The sequence below is a fragment of the Lycorma delicatula genome, chromosome 1, assembly GCF_047948215.1.
Source record: "Lycorma delicatula isolate Av1 chromosome 1, ASM4794821v1, whole genome shotgun sequence".
NCBI lineage: Eukaryota > Metazoa > Arthropoda > Insecta > Hemiptera > Fulgoridae > Lycorma > Lycorma delicatula.
Genome location: NC_134455.1, coordinates 78,971,104 through 78,993,900, shown reverse-complemented (window position 1 = coordinate 78,993,900; position 22,797 = coordinate 78,971,104). Strand labels below are relative to the sequence as shown.

The 22,797-nt window shown below is 28.9% G+C and overlaps 1 protein-coding gene across 1 annotated transcript in view; it reads left to right on the top strand.

Annotated features, from left to right (window-relative positions):
* The window catches only part of LOC142319482 (uncharacterized), a 439,670-nt gene that overhangs the window by 310,493 nt on the left and 106,380 nt on the right, over positions 1-22,797 (top strand). The window contains exon 4 of the mRNA XM_075356813.1: positions 12,519-12,567. Within this exon, the coding sequence (XP_075212928.1) occupies positions 12,519-12,567 (49 nt within the window). The remainder of the gene's footprint in view (positions 1-12,518; positions 12,568-22,797) is intronic.

The window sequence follows — 22,797 nt, the reverse complement described above, 5'->3', positions numbered from 1 at the left end:
CTTCGAGGGCGTGGATGATCATTGTAGTTCGTGACCCGTGATTATAACATCATTTATATTAAATATGGTTTAAACTTTTAGAATCCACGCTATTTTTATCTGTCTTTAATATTTGTGACGTTACTTGGTTACTTTAATGTTATGCGACTTATTATTATTATCTCTTTTATCTAACTTTATTATCTGTTATCTTTATTATCGGTTAGATTTGTTATTATTAACTATTTGCTTCGTTTGTATCATGAGAGTTCATCCGTATTATTAATATTGTATTTGAGATGAGCCATCTCTGGATTGTCTCCTGAAACGTTATTCTTAGCCAAACAGGTCTACTTATGGTCGCACTCCTTTCGGCGATCGTTTGTAAAATAAATAAATTGATAAAAATGAATGCTATTTGAATTTAATCCTCTATCGCTGTTCAACAATGAAGTCCCTACTTCGTTGTTGATTTACTATTCCAGTAAAACATTGCCCGTGATTATTTATTAACTGATTGATTAGTCAATTAATATTGCCCATAATTATTATTATCCTTTTTTTTTTTTTTATATATATACAATTACGTTTTTACACATTTTTATATATAGGTCTACTTTTTCCGTTTTTTTTACTGATGATTGTTGTTTAATAGTCGAAATAGCAATTCAGTTAATTTTGAGTAACATTATTTAAAAATGGTTTTCGGATCGTAATCATTTTTAAAAGCGTTTTAAAATATTTTCTTTCTTAAAAAGTATTAAAATTTTCTTTCTACCTATCTGATAAAAATTTAGAAAATTTTTTCCTCCAATCATTTTGATTAATTTATAAAAAAATAATTCTAGTGTATATATTAAAACCGTGAAAAAATTAAATAAATTTATAAAATTTCAATTTTTGGAAGTGGCTTTTTTGAAAATGATTTAATTTATTTATTTTCAAATTTTTATATGATATGATTTTTATATCTTCTACAAAATGACTCAAGAGTGAGATTTTTATTAAGTCCAACCCTATATATAGTAAGAAAGACGGCAAAGTAAAAATAACCTATGAAAAATAAAATTCAAATACATGTTTTTTCTCTAGATATATGAACCTAGAAACCAATTTTATTTACCATACTGTCTGTATATCTACCTGTCCAATAATTTAGCAGAATATCTCCTTATATATAGCTTACATTAGATAGACAAGAGATTTTTGAACAATATGTAAAGATCTTTAGAACAGTTTGTGATGACCCTTAGACGTGAAAGGAATAAAAATTTTATTGAGGGACGGATACATATATACATACAAAATATCTTACTTTTCAGCTTTCTTTAAAATAAAATTTTTTAGTATGTCAGTTCACAATAAGAATAATAAGGATAACACAAGAGTATTAAAGAATTTCTTAATATACGGTAGGAAAAATATCGAGTCGATAAAATAAACGATTCCCAGGATGTAATAACTAGAATTTATTTATCAAGTGAAGATTTTTGTCAACCATAATCTATTATTAAAATAAATTATATTCTGGGAAATAGTGAAGGTATATTTACTTTGTCATTTAACTTTATATTATAAAACCATGATAATTTACGTGTATCTTTAATAATAATTTATTTTTTTCTTGTATCACAATTCGTTTATTTACAGCCAGTTCCAAGAAGGAACTATAACTAAATAGAATTACAATAAGCACTTGATTAGGGGTTTCCAATGAATTCTCTCAATAAAACACGTATTCATAAGACGATAAGGTCATTTACATATATGCACTTGCACAGTTTCACTTCAAAAAATTACAAGAGTCCGTAAATCCCTAACAAAAAACAAAAAATCAAATCATTTTACAAGACAAAGGAAAATAAAATAAACAGTAACATAGTTTATGAAAGGAAATTAGGCTTTACATAAAAACTCAGAAAAGACACTCATACTTAAGTAATGTCCTCCCAGCCCAAGATTCACTCAAATTTTCCGAAGTCCAGCACAAGAAGAAGTCGCCGGACAGCTTCGGTGTTGTCTAGGAGATTCAGCTCTAGATAGTTTATATGATTGCCCAGCCGTGTTTTGCCAAATATGTGTTGTTTAATCGATGACAGCAGAACATTTCATTGGGGCAGGTAGGATCAGCTCCTCTTCAATCCAGGTTCGATATGAGTTCTAGTCTGTCATGTTATATTGAATACGACTCTTATTATTGTTGTACTTAAGCTGACCAGAACAGGAGAGTGATTGGATGCTTATTCATAACTATTCTTAATCAAAGTGTATAAAGGCAATATACTTGAAGTGACGAAGAAATCTAGCAAGTCCGGTATCTTCATGAGATCCGATGGCCAGGATGTATAGGCATGACATTGAGATATAAGTTGACAGAACAATATTCCAAAGTTCTTCCTTGAATTGTTGGAGGTCGAGAGCCCCATAGACAATTCTTAACGTTCCAATTTCCAGCGCGATAAATCTGGAACCTACGTTGCAAAGTACTCCGAAAGTAATTCATTCTTGATCGCATGGCGAGGAAAAAAAAAGATCACAGACGAACTAATAAGTACATCTATATATAATGATACATACGAGTATGTATCTAATAGTACAGGATTTAAACCGAAGTCCGCTGCATTTGATCGTTCCTGAATCCAGGAAGATGGTGATTTCTTAAAGAAATTTTAATAAGCACTGCAGTACCTCCATGTGCTCTACCACCCGGATGATTTGTTGTACATACAGAGTATCCTCAAAGACGGAAATAGTCTCTATTACTGAAATGTGTCTCCGAGATAAGGATGGCATCCAAAGATGTCATTTTAGGAGCAGAGTCACAAATTCCTCTTACCGATTATTAAGCCCATGATGTTCCACGTAACAGTTTTAAGAAATCTAGCCGTCAGCAGATTTTGGCGATCACTTGGGTGAGGAAGCATATTAAGCTCCACATTTTTTTGACTAGGAATTCTATGTTGAAGCACAGTTTCTCCAGTATATCCTTAGAACCCTTATAGTTACGTCCAACCGTCATAGCATATGATTGTTGGAGACTACTGGAATAGGTGCTAAGATTCCTGGCCGCTCTTTGTTCTAGTGTGGAGAAATTGGCACATCTTGAATCAAAGCATTCCAACCCCGTAGGATGGCGACTCTTCCGGTTGACACCCCCCCCCCCCGTTCCTAGGCCTGACCTGAGTCGTCTTCGCCTTCTAACGTTTTACATCTCATACTAATAAGTCAGGCCTCATTGGGATACCACTGATGTAAATACTTCGGTAGATATTTACATTAGTGTTTTATAAACTCAGATTTACCTTTGCTGCAGGCCTCATCCGGACATCTTGAATGACCTACATCGTTGCTCTCTAAAGTAGCCTACCGAGTTCGCGGAAGCACGAACGCCGCGCCTAGATCTACATTTTATAGAGCCAATGCGTGTGTAAATGTCTCATAAATTCGAGGCAATTGAATAATAACATACCCCCAAAAGTGTTGCTCGCAACAACGAAGTTTATTCCTAGTTTCCTTGGTGAACTCAACTTCAGTTCATACTCCTGACTTAGTTTCAGTATGGACTCCGATCTGGTCTCCCAGGGAGAGGTGGACAGACCTTCTACTTCCACTCAGCTCAATCGCAGACTCCTGCATGACATTTACTTTCACTTACTGCTATCGTCGAGATGCCGCTACATCTCACAGCTTCATGGGAATCTATGCCCTCGGCAGTGCAGTTGCCATCCCGCCGATAGTACTACTTGCTCATTCAAAAACTGCCCTCGTCAAAACGACGCTACAAATCACGGCTGCATATTTACCCACACTCTAGGCCTTGAATCAAAGCAAGATGATCGTCGGATTCCCCCGAAATATTCCTTGCTTGAGGACGCCAGAGACTCAAGTTTCCGAGAAGTCTGTTAACAACTCCCGCCAAGACGTTGTCTTACCCTCATCAGCTGACAGCTGATCAATATTTATATTTCAATATGGCCTACCCTTTACCAAAGTAGACTACAAAACTGTTTTCGTAAAACTTAACACAATACCTCAGCTTACGATAAAAGGTCTTATCATGACTCCGGTATGGTTTTTAATACATTATCGAATTATTAAATAATACTGCCGCCAATTTATTTAAAAGACAGTTAAAGAAGAGTTCTTCTACAAAAACGATATTATTCCATCGATAAGTTTTTAATACTAATTTTAACAATCCTGAAATTTGTGCATCCTACTCAAAGTATACATAAATATGTGTTAAAATAATGTTTATTAAGACCTTCTGAAATTTGAATTATTCTCTATATTTAACATATTCATGTATTTACCTTAACTATTTCATGTCTTTTTTTAAAAATAATTAATATGTATTTTTAATTACATCTGTTGATTTTATCTTACATGTAATTGCACTGATTTCTGACTTTATATAATTGATTATTATTTACTGATCAGAATAAAAAAAAATATTTTTTTTTTTGTTTATTAATTTATATTTATATTCTAAGCTTACGGAAATGCAGCTAACAAAAAGCAGGTTCTGCAATTCACAAATTTTATATCACAACTATTATATATCGATCAAATTAAATTATTTATTTATTTATTGTTCAAAAATGATGTAAATATATTAGGATTAATCTTTACTTCGAGCTCAAAATAATATTATGAAAGTTATTTATGAATTACTGACTGACTAATTTATGACTCATTGACATGTTTTATAAGTTGATCTTATATCATAATCTAACGAAAATAGAAACAAAACTTTTAAACAAAAGTTTTTACGGTGATATGAAAATCCGGACGAATTATTATTTTTATATATCATTTTTTTTTTTTTAATTTCACATATCTTACACACAATTTATATTCTAATAATATAGTTGAAGTAATCATTTAATTGACTAAGTTAGTAATAACATTTTTGTAATAACAACAATAATTCCATAAAATCATGACTATTATGATAATAATTATTATAATTAATAATAGTAATACTTAAAAAAAATAAATAAATATATACATATAAATTTTTATTGTAGTTGTTTAAGTTACTAATTATTAGAACATCTGAATACAGGAAGATTCAAATTTTTGAGTTTATTTTGGTATATTTAATGATGTTAAAACTACAGTATAACATATGATTATCACAGCTGATTACAAGAGCTGGCGTGAAGGTCACTACATAACCTTGATTCTCAATACCTCACTCGCCTTTTCTATCTCTTTTTATCAACACTCGTCATCCTAAAAATCTCATTTTATTCTTATCGCTCTTTCTCTAACAGCAGTTTCTTTTAGAATAATGAATAACAATAAAAATCCCTAAAAACCTTAAAGGTATAAAAATTTGTTGAAAAATACATTCATAAATTCACGTATAACACTTTGTATACCGTTTAAAGCTTTTGTTATGTTTTGTTTTATTTATCATTTATTTTATCTGATTCATTGGTATTTAAATTTTTTACTGAAGGCATCTTACAGTATAGTAGATTCCATTTTATTTGATAGCATATACATAAACGTGGAACTGTTTAGCATAATCATTCTAAACTAAAAACAGGTATATTCAAATGTGAAAGAGGGAAACATAAAATGAATCAATTATTAAAATACAGACTAACATACCACTACAAAAACGAAATGTTAATACAGTTTTAAATAAATTTTAAATCCATTCCGTTAACGGATAGATGTAATAAGTTAACAATAAAATATAATAAACTAAGATTACAACCAAAAAGATGTTACTATTACATTGCAAATAATAATTACAAAATTAAAACATTTATAATATTATAGTGAATTTCACTATTTTATTCCTCGAGTTAAAAAAAAACAACCTGATACTACTTAGAAATTAAAAGCAATTAGAAAATAATTAATAATATAATATTTAAAATTGTTCAAGACAGTTAACAATGAAAAGTTACACTAAGTGAATTACTTCTCCTATTTCTAGTACCCTATTTATTTTTACCATAAACTTCGAAGTTGTCTGAGTCAAACAGTATCAGGTATCAACTTAAATTGAATTTATACTGATATAGAAATTAATAAAATACTAATTTCAAGTATATTACCTCTCTTTACGAATCATAAAACAGTTTTTAACGATCTAAAATGAGGTAAATATTATCAACCCCCACGATACTATAAATTAAATTTTTTAAATTAAATTTAAGGTAAATTTGATGGTTTCATATGATTTTTTACCTGAAAAATGTAATAATACAGCTCTTAGATATGTATCTCTAGAATTTTTATACATATATTATATTATTGTTATAAATAATAGTTTCTTAATATATTTAACAACACAATGAAATTAATATAATACTATTAATATATCTTTTATTTACTTCAGTTTTATTTAGTTTATTTCGTTTTTAGATATTTTTTTAAATATTGAAGTGATCCTTATCTTGGTTTAAAATTATAATACAGTATTTTTCTATCGCATATCTATCTTTATTGATTTAAAAAAAGTATAATTTCTTAAACTTTTCTTCATCATCAGTTGACGTTAAAATGTTCAGTTTTCTCAAAATTAAGTTATGTATAATTTTTTCCAAAATTTTATTTGTTTAATGGCAATTTAACAAAATTTGATTGCATATCTAACCTAAAAAATTGTGTTTCAAAATAATTTGCTTAAAAGTTACGAGAGAAAAGTTCTGGAACCTTTTTTATTCATTTTTGTAGGTGAAAAACCATATAAAACCATCAAATATACACCTTAATTTAAATTCTAAAAGTATCACTATGTTTCCCTTTTATCTTTTGAGAAGAAAAAAGGGCGAAATTTTTCGTAAATTACAACTTAAAAACGAACATTTCCATTACATGAACATTTTTTTTTAATTATAGAATATGTACTTAAATACTTTCCCTTTCTTAGTAACACATTCTGTATAAATTCACCACTCTATTCCGACAATTCAATTTTAATGTTAGATAAAGTGCTATACTAAGAATAAATCCTTAGTAATCCATGCCCTTAATAATTTTAGAAATTATATTGTTAGTTTATTTTAAAACATTTAGATTTGATCCAAATTATTTTAATTCTTTAATACAAATCAGAAAATATTTTATGTGTTTTTCTGTATCTCGTTTTCATATTTAAAATAAATTACGAAATCAAAAAATAAATCGTTTAAAACTGGTGATGTTTCATAAAATTAGGAAAATAATGTTACAGCGTACAGAACATTGTAGTGCATTCAATTGGATGTGTGTGTGTGCGTACGTACGTACGCACGCACGCACGCACGCACGCACACATACTGTACGCACACATAATGTATGTGATACATTAACACTATTACTCCAACTATCTCTATTATTATTACTATTGGTAATTGTAATTGCATTTAATTATTTTCCTTCTACAATGTGTCCTAATTATTGTATTCGCTTTCAAATATGAACATCAAAATATTAAGCAACATTCTTTATATTATTACTAGATTAATATTAAGATTACATTTCATTGAAGTTAGTTGATATAATTACCATATTTCATTGAAAATTGTTTATCCTCCGTACTTTAAGCCATGATTTATAATATAGATTAATTTTTTAATTTAAAATAATTTTCATATCAATGAAATTATTTTAATCAGATATAGATTAAATATTACAAAACAAACTGTGATCTCATTTATTATATAGGTTTCTCAATTTAAAATTTAATAAATAAGATTTTATTAAATTAATAAAATAAATGAAAATATTTTATCTTCAAATACTCCTCCGACCACCCTTTTCTATTTACTCAATATAAACTATTTTTATCAATGCTTTTATAAAAGAGAAATATAAATGTAAAAAAGAAAAAGAGACTGAGGACAAATAAATTATATATTTATTTTTCTCTAAAAGAAAACAACCATTCCGTTTAAACCATTTTCCATTACGCAGTGAATTTTCAAAAAAAAAATTAATTATATATTAGATAATTACTTAAAATAACAAATCTCGAAAAATAACAGAAATTTTTTCGTTACTGAAAGAAACAGGAAAATCCTTTTTTATGCTTGTAAATCAAATTACAAAAGTTCAGAATATGTTTACGGTATTCTATACAGTAAATTATACAGCAAATAGCAAGACAATACATATAATGAATGAAAAAAAGAACTAGTGTAATTTTTCTTCAAATTGAGTGGAAAAAGTGATGATGATGTTATAGCGGTAAAGATCAAAAATAATTATTATATATATATATATATATATATTTTTTTTTTTTTAAGTGTAATATCTCATCAGCACTCTTGATTCGTGGGTGGTATTACAATTATATTAATTCATTCTTATCAAATACTGGCACACTGATTGCAACATAGGGTTTAATGCCTTCTAAATGATACTTAGCATCTAGAAATGAGAATCAATTTTCAAAAAAACAAATTAAAACATAAAAAAAATCTTTAAAATACGTAGAAATTGTAGTGACACATGTCATACAATTCCTCAACAAGCATTACAGCATGGGTTTAGAGGCAACCTCGTATTCAATTATGTGATCGTATTATTAAGTGATCGCATAATGCAGGCCGCTTTCAACAGTTATAGTAACTTACTCATTTACCCATAAGATTACGTCACTTTTTGAACACCTGTAGCTTAAACGACACATCAAAGATATCAAGGTGATCCATCAGCGGATATACAAAAAGAAAATTGGTCTAATTAACAACATTGAACCCTATTAACCCTGTTACAAGTATCAACTACAACCGATACAAACGAAAAATCGAAAATAATGGAACCGGAAACTGAGAACTCTTGGACTACCAACCACAATCAAAACGATAATGTTCAAACAGACAAAGCAGCAAAGCACACGTACCTAATTAACATCGTAATGCCAGCATCCTTTACGGTAGAATCAACAAGAAAAATAAACAAATATCTACCTATATCCAACATGATGACCGTTGACATCAGAATAAAGTAATGCTTATAGTGATCTATGAACACGTGTCTTACACAAACTAAAACTCAGTAAGAACATTTATGTAGAGCTACGGAAAATTTTTATCCTAGAAACATGTAGCATGATGAGGAAAGTTATTAGCGAAGTCAGTCCAGCAATAGACGGAACGTAGACTCTTCATTCCCCGTCTATGGATACAAAAGCCAGGCTCACCCTGAGAAAAAAATTAGATATTAGTTATGATTTATTGTTTTAATCGTTTAATTAATTCAAAATTATTAGATTGAACCGGTATCCTGAATATCTTTACAGATAATTGAAATTGTATTAAGTTTTTTTTTTGTCTTCAGTCATTTGACTGGTTTGAGTCGTTTCAATTCGGTATACCTTACATCCTACATCCCTAACAATTTATTTCATTTATTCCAAACGTTGCCTGCCTGCAGAATTTTTCCCATCTACTTGTACTTCCAATATCAAAGCCACTATTCCAAGATGACTTAAGGTGGGGCCTGTAAGTCTGTCTCTTCTTTTAACTATATTTTTCCAAATGCTTCTTTCTTCATCAATTTGCCGCAACACCTCTTAATTTGTCACTTTACCCACCCATCTGATTTTTAACATTCTTCTATTGCACCACATTTCAAAAGCTTCTAATCTTTTCTTCTCTGGTATTTCGATTGTCCAAGTTTCACTTCCATGTACAGCTACGCTCCAAACATATACTTTCAAAACGTTTTCTTGGCGTTTAAATTCATTTTTGACGTAAACAAATTATATTTCTGAATGAAGCCTCGTTTTGCTTGTGCTATTCGGCATTTTATATCGCTCCTGCTTCGTCCATCTTTAGTAATTTTACTTTTCAAATAACAAAATTCTTCTATTTCCGTAATCTTTTCTCTTCCTATTTTTATATTCAGTGGTTCATCTACATTATTTCTACTACATTTCATTACTTTCGTTTTGTTCTTGTTTATTTTCATGCGGTACTTCATGTGTAAGGCTTCATCCATGCCGTTCATTGTTTCTTCCAAATCTTTTTTACTCTCAACTAGAATTACTATATCATCAGCAAATCGTAGCATCTTTATCTTTCCACCATGTACTTTTACTCCGGATCTAAATTCTTCTTTAACATCATTAACTGCTAGTTCTATGTAAAGATTAAAAAGTATTGTAATAGGAAATATCCTTGTTGAACTCCCTTTCTTATTGCGGCTTCTTTCTTATGTTCTTCAATTACTATTGCTGTTTGGTTCCTGTAAATGTTAGTAATTGTTCTTCTATCTTTGTACTTGAACCCAGTTTTCTTAAAATGCTGAACATTTTGTTCCGGTCTACATTATCGAATGCTTTTTCTAGGTCTATAAATGCCAAGTATGTTGTTTTTTTTCTTCAAACTTCCTTCTACTACTAATCTGAGCGCTAAAATTGCGTTCCTTGTTCCTATACTTTTCCCGAAACCAAATTGGTCTTCTCCTAACACTTCTTCCACTTTCCTCTCAATTCGTCTGTGCAGAATTCTAGTTAAGATATTTGATGCATGTTAACCTAATTGTTTTGTATTCTTCACATTTATCTGCTCCTGCTTTCTTTGGTATCATGACTATATCACTCTTTATGAAGTCTGATGGAACTTACCCTTTTTTGTAAATATTACATACCAGTTTGTATAATCTAACTATCACTTCCTAACCTGCACTGCGCAGTAATTGTGCAGGTGTTCCGTCTATTGCAGGAGACTTTCTTCTGCAAAACTCTATAAGTCGGTCCCCTCTTCCATTTCTTTTGCCCAGCCCATATTCACCCATAATATTTCTTTCCTTGACTTTTCTAATGCTTGCATTCCAATCTTTAACTATTAAAAAATTTTCATCCCCTTTTATGTGTTTAATTGCTTCGTCAACTTCTTCGTGTACACACTCTATCTCATCATCATGGGCACTTGTAGACATGTAGACGTTAAAAATCGTTGTTGGATTAGGTTTTGATTCTATCCTTATTACAATGGTTCTATTGCTATGCATTTTTAAATACTCTACTCTCTTCCCTATCTTCTTTTTCATTATGAAACCTATTCCTGCCTGCCCTTTATTTGAAGCTGAGTTAATTATTCTAAAATCAGCTGACCAAATGTCGTTTTGTTCTTCCTACCGAACCTCGCTAATTCCTACTACATCTTCATTTAACTTTTCCAGTTCTTTTCTCTAAGTTTTCTAACCTACCAACCCTTTTCAGACTTCTAACATTCCACGCTCCGAATCATAGGATGTTATTTTTTAATTTTCTGGTGACCCCCTTCCTTAGTAGTTCCCACCCAGAGATCGGAACGGGGGACTAGTTTACCTCCAGAATATGATTTACCAAGGAAGGCGCCTCCATCTTTGTTACATGAAAATTCAGAGAGCTATATTTTCTTGGAAAAAAGTAGTTTTCCATTGCTTTCAGCTGCACAGTACTCAAAAGATTGAGTGATGTTGATATGGCCAATTAAGTCCTCCTGACCTACGCCCTTAACAACTACTGAAAGAGCTGCTGCCCTCTTTCAGGAATCATTACTTAGTCTGGCTCTCAACAGATATCTCACTGACATGGTTGCACCTTTGGTCCAGCTGCTTAACTTAAAAAAATAAATAAACAAAAACACAACAGGTATTTAAATTGAGTTGCACTATAACGCATGTAACAGTATAAAATTTATTTCGAAATTCCATTAATTGATAAATGGAATTAACTGTTAATAAAGTCCAAAATAAACTGATTTTATTTACTTTTTCATTTTTTAAAACCTATGACATTAAATCATGTAACAAATTTATCATCCCCAACAAAATTTTGGAAATTGGGTAAAAATAAAATTAGAGAAAAAATAATAAAAACATTTAATTAAAATCTTTTTTTTTTTTATTAATGTATTTAAAATTAAAATTGTAATAGAAAAATTTAAGTAAAAATTTAGCCTAGTTAATACTGACATTTCGAAAGAGTTATTATATTACCTAATAGAGAGACAGTCTGGTTTGTGAAGTATGGGGACATTCCACGAAACATAAAATTTACTCAAATTCTCCGTTATAAGACAATCTTATAATGCCTATTAGTTTACTTTTAATTTCTCTTAACTTAAGATAAAATATTTTACAGTAGTACCTCAGTAAATCATATTTAATTGCAAGTATAAATTATATTTTTTTAACAATAAGAAAAACTCATAATTTTTCTTCAGACAATGTGTCGAATTTTGTTTACTATTTTCTGTTGTAGAAATGAGCTTACATATTTATGTGCAACAAATTCACAAATTTGTGTGTGTTTGTATGTGTGTACACGCGCACAACTACATACATATATATATATATATATATATGTGTGTGTGTGTGTGTGTGTGTGAGTGTGTGTGTGTGTGTGTGTGTGTGTGTGTGTGTTTGGCGTAATAATTTTATTTTTAATATTAAATTTTAATCATTTAGAATTTTTCATAATTACAGTGATGTTAGTAATATTTTATTTATTATTTTATGTATATTGATTGATCTTAATTATTATTTTACTATTTAAATAAAGGTTTACTATTGTTAATTTTTTTTTTTTTTGTTTACAGGGAAAGATGAACTCAGTAGATCAACAAAATCCTCAATCATTACACAAAGGTAATTTTAAAAATTTAAATAGTTATATTTTATGTAAATTTTAATGATATAATAAAACGACATAAACAATTCTGTGTTATAATAAAAAAATTAGAAAATCTAACCACAACTATGTTACTTTCATTTAACGTTATGAAAATTATAGAATGTTTCACTTTTCTTTCATTTCTGGGTTACTGGTATTAAAAACCTTTAAAATCACCTTACTCTCTGATACAAGAATTGTTATCGTGTATTATGATATATGACAAATATTATGACATATTGCGACCAATTACAATTTTTTTTTTCTAGTAACTGTAATAAAATTAGAAATTGTTTAAGCTTTTAGCGAAATCATAAAATATGACAATAACAGCCTTAAAAACAATTTTTTGATTTTAGCAACAAATTACATCTCGATTTTGTTTCAACGGGTACCAGTGGTTGCTTCGTAATGGAACCGTTTATTTTTAATCACGTATAAATAAATCTATAATGTGTGTGTGTGTGTGTTTGCGTGCGCACGTTTGTGTGTGACAGAGAGATATAACAATTCAGTCGCTCATCGTTGTATATCTTAACCAATTATTGTGTTGGCGAATTCGGAAAACACTTAGTTAATTTCCGTTTACATCAGAGTCAAAGTGAAGTATTTTTTTTAAAAAGTAAGTATTTTTATCGGTAGAAAAAATTACCTTTTGCTTAGAACTATATGAAATACCCATAGAAGAAATCTATACTATATTTTAACAGTTAATTTATGCAGCTAAACTTTTATTGATTTTTAAGTAATAACTTTATTATATTTAACACTTTATGTTAAAAATAATCTTACTTAAAATTCGCAAGATTTTTTCACATACACCTAATACATCAGAATGTAAATATAATTTCTAAACTTGTACTTTCTCCGAATATAGAAATGAGTGTGAATTATAATATTACAATTTACACTTATTACGGCTGTGTGGCCGTTATATTTTGTGTTATTTCATTAATTATGATGATCTTAATAATAGAATTATAATATAAATTCATTCTGAAAAAAGGGTATTTGTTGTATTACTTGCGTGTTATCACACGTAAATTACTATTATTGTGTACAGTATATCTGAATCATTGTAACAAACTCTCATTCTAATTCGTTGAATTTAATAAACTAAGTTTTCAATGAAATTAATAAAATAAAAAATTAAAGTAAAAAAAGGAACTGGCGAAGGATTACAAACCCTTGTAGTTCTAGTATGAAGGGAAGGGACAAAATACACAAATATGTGATTTACTACCAAAGTAAATGTTACTATTCGTAACACAAATATTAGTTGACTTTTGATTAACACCATACACATCTCTGCACTTTATCTAGACGACTACCTAGCTACTTATTTAATCTTGGTTTATTTGCGGCTAACATTACAGAGACCTTTAATAAAACATTATTTAAATTATTAAAGTAAACCTTACAAGTCGGTTATTTTAAAATTAATTAATTGATGTATTGAACCAAAATAATTTATAAAAAAATTATTTAAAATAGCTTATTAAAAAATGATTTATTGCAAAATAAAGTGTAAAACGGAATTGTCAATCGTAACTGATAACACAAGGTTTATCGTATCCCATAAGTAACCCTTTTATATTAATAGTATCATAAACATTATTTCCAGGGAAAATTGTCATTGCTAAATAATTAATTCCATTACATTCCCGATGTTTTTTTTTGTTTTTTTTTTTTGTAATTTTGACATGTTTATTCTAATATATTTTTTAAATATTTTAAATGTAATATATAAATTAAACATACGAAAAATTATTATTTAAAAAGAACAAACCCAAACGGTGTCACTATCAACCAACATTTTTCCTGTGTACTAGTCGACGGTTTTTTGAAACGAAAAACTTTTTTCAAAATCGTTAAATATTCTTTTATATATTTTTTTTAATTTGAAAAAACTAGCTTAGAAATTTCATAAAAATCGGAAAAAATATTTTGGCCGTACCGACAATATTAAAATACTAATAGACGAAATGCCAAAATATAAAGTTTAAACCGAACCTCGCCTGCTTTAAATACTAATTATTAAATCAAAAACAAATTAAAATTAATCTATATATCTTGTATCATGTTAGTGCCAAGATATTCTTTCACAATATTTTTTTTAAATAACCGATGACGTCATTACTTTGTACACGTATATTTTTTCCCTCTCATTATTTTATTCACACGTTCCTCGTCACACTAAGCAACCAACTATCCCCTCGTTTTTACTTTATACATATTTAGAAAATGACGTGGTAGTTACTTATTATCTACGTACATGAATCGGTCAGGTGAGATGTTGGCTATATTCCATTGTGTGTACCCTTGAAAGCATAAAGCATTTCTGTCCTGGATCAGTCCCTCACGTACCTTTTCATATATGAATGAACTCTTAAAAGGGAAACTTACTATATCATTCACATACAGTCTCATTCTATCTCTCTCTCTCGTGCTCTTACTCTCTCTCTCTCTCTCTCTCTCTCTCTATATATATATATATATATATATATATATAGAAATATATATGCATACAAAATAGAAATATTTATGAAATATACGCCATACAAAAGTGAAAAAATCAGTTCTATTTGAAATTCGTTTAGTACGGAGTCCCGGGCTATGTTGAACTTAATTACGTTCTGCTCTTCATCGATAAGATGGTCTTAGCGTTCAACACAATATCAACATAACGAAAAAAATAATCTGTGCGAAAAAAAATTGAAATATTGAAAAAACTTTTTAAGATTAAATATTCTTCTACTAGAAAATATTCTTTGATATTCACGATACGCACCTCTCTCATTTTTTTCTGTTTACTCTCCGGAATCACCGTAAGGTACTACTTCAGAGGATGAATGAGGATGATATGTATGAATGTAAATGAAGTTTAATCTTGTACAGTCTCAGGTCTATCATTCCTGAGATGTGTGTTTCATTGAAACCCAACCACAAAAAAACACCGGTATCCACGATCTATTATTCAAACGATATGCACCTAGCAAATTTTTATTATAGTACTTATAAACAGATATTTATTTGCATATTTTTCGTTTGGAAATTGAAAAAGTATTTTTTAGAAAATGATAATCAAGCGCAAAAATTTTCTCCAAATTTAAAAACATTCATCAGTTGTTGATCACCTATTAATAGTGTTGAAATACAAAATAAACATTTTTCAATTTAGTTTTTGTAACCGACTTCAAAAAAGGAAGTTGTTTATTCGACCCGTATATTTTTTTTATATTTGTTCGCGCATAACCTTTTTCCTGTTTATCCGATTCAAATAAATATTGTTGCAATCGACGCAGCTGCTTTCCGCAGTAGTACTATGATTTAAAGATTTTTTAGCCACAAAAAATCGGTCTGAAAATTGTGAAAAAAGTTTGTTCGCCATCCGGCGGGTAGGTAGAGGCAGTGGAAATCCTGATACTCTATATATATATGCATTAGTTGTATGGTGTTGTATGTAGATGATGTTGTATGGTCATCTTTAGAGCAGATAATGTGAGTCTCTGCACAAGATATATAGCAATTTTGAAGATAAAATCATCAAAAGTCGGGATACCTTGTCTTAAACCTTTCAGATAAAATACGCATTTTACATAATATACAGCATCGGTAGGGATAGTGGGAATCTTATAATTCTATATGCTTGCATCACATTGAATGGTCTTGATGTCGGTTCCATTTTTTTTTTTTTTAAATAATTATTTCAAAATTATTTGTAAATAATGAATTTTTGTTTCTTAAAGTTTTTAGCATAAAAGAAAAATTAAATAATACAATTAAACTGTAGTCGATCTTCGTGGCGGAGTAGTAACGTCTAGACCTTTCATCCGGAGGGTTATAATCCCAATCAGGCATGGCATTTTTCAAACGATACAAAATTTAATTTCCGTTTCCCAAGCAAAATCTGTGTTTCTAGATACTTCCCAGTATTGAAATAATTCTTATTTTAGTTTAACGTCATACAGTACTTTACTGCAATAGTTTGATTTGTTTTTATTTCAATAAAAATCAAATTACTTACTCTTCTTCATGTTTTGTAAAAGTTATTTACATAACTTTCCTCGTGATTAAACTTTTCACAAATTTTGTAGGAATATTCATTTATTTACTTTTTCAATTTATCGAATTTATTGTACATCAAACCTAAAAAAATTTGTTTTGTAACACAATTTTTTTTGTTTTACAAAAAAATTGAAATTAGTTCTGGATTTATTCAGTTTTTCAAATGAAAACCAACAGATACACAGCTTAATTTGAGTTCTAAGAACTTAAAAATGGCTTCATTTTACCATTTGAGAAGAGATCAGAATGAAATTTTTCGCAGGCTATAATTCGAAAGCGAAGCGTTTCCGGACCCTTGTTTAACTGAAGGTTACGAAAATATTTAATACATAATTTAAAAGTTTTTTAAGTTCTTTTGCCAAATTTATGTGTTTTTTATTTTTTATAATACATTTTTTTTAGTCAACTTCTGCAATATTACACACTGCATCGTTTTTAAAAAGAATTTTTGAAGTATTAAAATTTACTAAATTATATGTGTTATTGACAATTCTCTGCCATAATTCCGTTATAAAAAAAAAATCAAGTCAAAAGAAACAGTGAAACAAAGAATATTATTTTGAGATTTTTTTTTGGGGTGGCCCAAAAATTGGTATATTCCAATTTTATAAAATTAATTAAAACAAGCCAATTCCTTCTTTAAAAAGTTTCAAATGTTAATTAAGAACTTTTTTATATCTTGAAATAAAAATTATATACTCGACTATTTAAAAAAAATAGTTTTTATAAAAATGTGGGCACTTTGCAAAAACAAAAAGTTAAATTTAATTAAAAGCAATATAAAATAGAATAAAACTAGTAATTTTAATTAAGGAGAAGTTCTTTCGACTCCTCTATTTATTTCCCCTACTTCTTTCTTTCCTACTTTGTTAATTTTAAAATTTTCTTCATTGAAAAAATAATAATATATTACTGAATTGAAAGTTTTTCTGCATCATTGCAAATGTCATTTGTTTTTTATCATATTCATAGAAAAATAAAAATAACCAGGTGCTCTTTTTTTTAAATTTTGAACACAATTATATATAATTGGTCGTACTTTTAAAAAAAATATGATTAAAATCGAAATTTAATTTCTAATAATTGATATTTTTAGTTTTACACGGCTTTCTTCGTTTGCTGTTCTTTTTTTCTAATTTAAAAAAAATTATTTTCCCTATTTATTTAATAAAGAAAATTCATTACTTAATGTATTAATAAGTAATTTTTATTTAAAAATAATTTATTTATTTTAATACATCCTAAAAGTATCTATTAAATACTATTTTTACGACTTTAAATAGATTAATTTTTAATCATAATAAGACGTATTAGGCTTAAATATTTCGTTTTTACACTTAATGTGTAAAACAAAAAGATTAAATCATACACAGCAAATGATTTTTTTAAGGAAATTGTAAATAATTAAAAAAAGATAAACTAACCAACTAACTATACATTATATGTATAGTTAGGAAGTTTTTGCATTAAAAATTTTAAAAAAGAAGACATGATTGAAAAATCAGATTAGTTACGCGCGCAGGCACTCACTCACATCTTATTATTAAAAGACCAAAATTTTTATTATTAACATCAGTTTTACCGGTTGACTTTAACGAGTTTTTATCTTTCAAAATCTTTTCTTCAGCATAATTTTCAGAATTTCCTAATTCATTGTTTAAAAAAAAAAAAAATCGGAAAAACAGCTAATTCCTTAAGAGTTGGATATATGGAATTGAAATCTTTTTAAACGATTCACCGATGTAGAAATGTTTGTGTGTGTGTGTGTGTGTGTGTAGACACTTAGCCACTAATTTATTTAGAGCATATTTTGGGGTGGGATGCGAATTTGCAAATATTATTACTTTTTCATTGTTAACAAATGTGCGTAAGAAAAATAAGACCTTAATTAGGTGAAATCTCGAAATACTGCGGTTGACCTTGTTGTACAGCCTCATCCCTTTGACGTTTTAAGTTGAAAATTTAGTTGCATCAATGCTCCATATATAGAAGTGATCTGACCAAGTTTGGTCAAAATAGGTCCAGTAGTTCTGGAGATATAAGAAGTCCAAGACCAGACATATACATGTACATACGAGCATCCGGAAAATTTCCATCCAGTTTTTTTGAATTACTTAAGTGACAAAAGATCAAGATCCGGTGAATACCGCATATGCCCAACTTGGACTGATTCCAATACTTTCCCTTCTAAAGCTATAGCTCTGCTGTAGCGCTAGACAGGAAAGAAGAAACAAACAAATAATCAAACGAAAAATAAAAAAATAAATAACTGGTGATTTGGCGTTGGCGATAGTAGCTGCAAACTCATTTAATAACTCCTAAGTCAAACACAAGGAGACGTTTCAGCCTTAACATGTTCCCACTGTTATAAGGCAGATTGATCGCTAATTGGTTGACGTTATTTTCTAAACGTAATTGGTATTCAACACTGTGTTGTCTCACCACCTCAGGAACCATCGGAAGCTCCAAATATTCGTGAATCTATCATTCCATGTGAACCATGGCGCCTCTGTAGTTGTTCTCTTAACTTTTTTTGGAAGTGTTGTATGATATCTACATATTACTATGATATCTACTATTACTGGTTGTTCCCCACAACTCCAAGCCATAAATCCAGATTGTTTGTAGGATAACTTTATTGGACAACATCAGGTGTGAGTTTCTCAGTAGCAGCCAATGAATGCAGTTCTCTTTATTTCGCGTTCAGTTCTTTTCTTTTAATCCTCACTTCCAAGACTTTTCGGTGACATTCCAACATTTCCAAGTCAAACGCTGAAGTGAAGTCCTAGGTACCACACATTCTCTTTGTGAAAAACAATAATGATACAACAATTTTTAATGTCTTAAGTATTAAATCTTTAAAACGTAAAAAAAAGTTTGTAATTCTACTTTATATTCAGATATTGAAATAATTTTATTCTAAGATAAAATATAAGAGAATTTCAATGAAACAATTAAAATTTTATTTTAAAATTATGTAAATTTTCTTAATTTTATTCTGTTATAAAAGGGAAATTCGTTTTATAAATTTACAAAATATGGTATGTTGTTATAAAAATCGAATTTAATAACGTATAAATAATTGGGTCACGGTTAATTTGATTCTTTTATTTTGTGTCATATGAATAAATAGACTATAATCTTTCAATGATTTTGTATTTAACCCATATTATTAAGTTATAAATAGTCTGTTTAAAAAAACTAAGTTAATCGGTAAGCTGATCTTTCCATATATGACACTAGATAATGGGGCCTCTTGTTATTTTATATTTATAATCTTAAATATTCATTCAGGTTGTTTTAAGAGATAATATGCGAAAGAGAGATAATATGCATATAAGAGACTTATATGCGAAAGTGCATATTTTATTCAATAATACCCATAATTAATTGTATTTACTTTTCTTCGTATGTAAATTTATTTGAATAAAATTGAAACAAGTGAAAACAAGTTATTTTACCATTCATTAAATTAAGATTAATATCTTCTGGTATTTATTTGTCTACATGTATCGACGGAAAATTAGTTTTAAAAACCTTAGAAACTCCATTATTTACTCAAGAAATTATAATCTGACGAGAATAGAATTGTTTTTAATTGCTTAGAACAATTACTGTATTATTCGTACGTACATGTATGCAGCTAGACACTTTCATCTCACTTATCAACCCAATATTTTTTTTTTCATCCGTAGTTCAAGCGCAGTTTCATTTCTACTGAAATGTACACAGTAATTATTTATAATTTTGGTCTTAAAAACAAAAAAAAATTAAACGTTAAAACATATTGTTAACAACATTAATTTTCTTTTTGTTGATGTTTTAATTTTTTTGTTAGTTGTGATGTAAGAATTTTAAAATTTTGTTAAATGGAATAACTCTTCAGCATAAGAATCGTACAGTCATAACCAAGTTTTAACTTTCTTAAATGTTCTAATATAAGAGAAATTTATTACTCACAAGAAGTAATTGTTCATAAATATTACAGGAAGAAAGTATCGTTGTCTGTAAAGAAAAATATATATTTATCATCCGAATTTTTCATTCTACAGATTTTGATGTCCTCTAATTTTTTATTTCAACCAGTTTTTCCAGCTTGCTGCCAGATTTGGATGTGTGTGTTTATAGGCAAATGCAATTACTGCTACCGGCTTGCCTGCCTGCACCTGCAAAAGTAAGTGTAAATGTGTGGGTAAACATGTGGTTCTGAACGGACTCAGATCGACCACTCCTGAGAAGTGTGGTTAATGGAAATCCAATTATAAAAAAAAACACCGGTATCTACTGTCTAGAATTCAAATCCATTAAAAGCAACTGCCTTTACAAAGACTTGAAACCTAGAACTCTCGACTTCGAAAATCAGCTTCGATTTTGCGATGACGAGTTTATCCACGAGACTAACTCGGTGGGTTCCCTAATTTTAAAAACACAAATCCTAAACAAAACTCTGATAGAATACATTTATGAATATAATCCACCTATATTTAATTCTATACCTAAAAAATCTTCTAATTAATGTTAATTAAAATAATTTGATTTCCAGCATTTTTTCTCCGCAGATAGGCCTTCAAGGACCCGCGCAAATATCATTTCATGTTGTTAGTTTCTTTTTCATCCAGAAGTTCTTCAATATTTCAGACTGTTTAGCTCTTCTTTCTTTAGTCCATTCTCCTCTGTTGAATTTTTTCTTTTCACCTACAGGAACCTTTACTTCAAAAAGGTTCTTTCTGTATTTTTTCTGATCAAGACAGTCATTTTTTGTAAGATTAAACTTTTAGAGCTCTTCTTTCATCTGTTTAACATTTCCACCTTGACCTTTATAATTCCAGAATTTATTCAAAATTTGTTTGTTTAGCCTTGATTACTTCAATCGGACCATGTATCCATAGAATTTTAGTTGTATTATTATTGTTATATCCAGGTCTTCAATTTTATCGATTTCTTTATTTAATCTCACCTTCTTGGACCATAAATCCTTCTTAACATTCTTCTTTTATCATTAGTAATCTGTTCTAGTTATAGAACAGAAAGAAACTACTTACTTATTACTAACTACTCACTTATTTTAACACATTTTCCTTTTTTTGGCACATTATCCAGTAAGTTCAAATTATAACTCTCATCCGGAGGTTGATTTGAACGAACTAATTGTAAAAAATTGATTATATGGTATGTTTGCCATAAATTTCTTTTGATGTAATTTCTATTGTTATTCTGTTCTCGTTTACATTCCGTACAAGAATTTACAGCTGTGTTATAATGCCTTAATTTGTATCTATAAAAGGTTAAAAAAGGTTCTTTTTATTATAAATATTTTTTGTGTAAAATTTGGCTTTTCTGGTTTGTGTTTTTTGATCTCATTTACTAGTTTATCTGTTCCGTTTCTACTAATTATTTCTACAAAATATTTAAAATGGTCCGTAATGTTAATTTTGCCATTCTTTGTTTTTGTTGTCTTTTTGGAACATTTACTAGCACTTAACATGCACTTGACACGATGATGTCTGTCTTTGATAAGGAGATCTACAACCTTGTTCTTTCAGCTACTTCTTTCAATCGATTAATTTAGCTGATTGTTTGTTGTTCTGATTCTGCAAAGAGTGACAAGTCGTTGGAAAAGCTTGACATTCTTCAACGTGAGTTTTTGCTTCTTTGTCCCTATTTTTGCACTTGAGTCATTATTTTCCCAGAAGGTTTTCATGAATGATTTCCAGTTTATTGTATTGATTTTTTTAAACAAAATGTTTCACATCATATCATAACAAACTATAATATTCTCAGATCTTAAAAAATTAGAATTCTATAAGTATATCTAACTTTTTATAGCTTTTTTAGTGCAAAAACTGTTTCATCCTTGGTCATAAAAAAGAGAAAATAGTAAAAAAACAAATACATTTTATTGCATATGGATTGAATTAAACTTTAAGGACATATGGACATATTCTTAGCTCACATTAGGTGTACATACATTTAACTTATAAAAAGTTACATAGATCCTCCTTATTTTTGTTGATCTATGCGTCGGAGTGACGTAGAAGGTTATCGGTTTGTTTCCTGTGCGAGGTAATGTCCCCCAGCAACTTTGCTGGGTTTTAACTATCATATATTCTGCTAATTTATTAATATAACAAGCTATT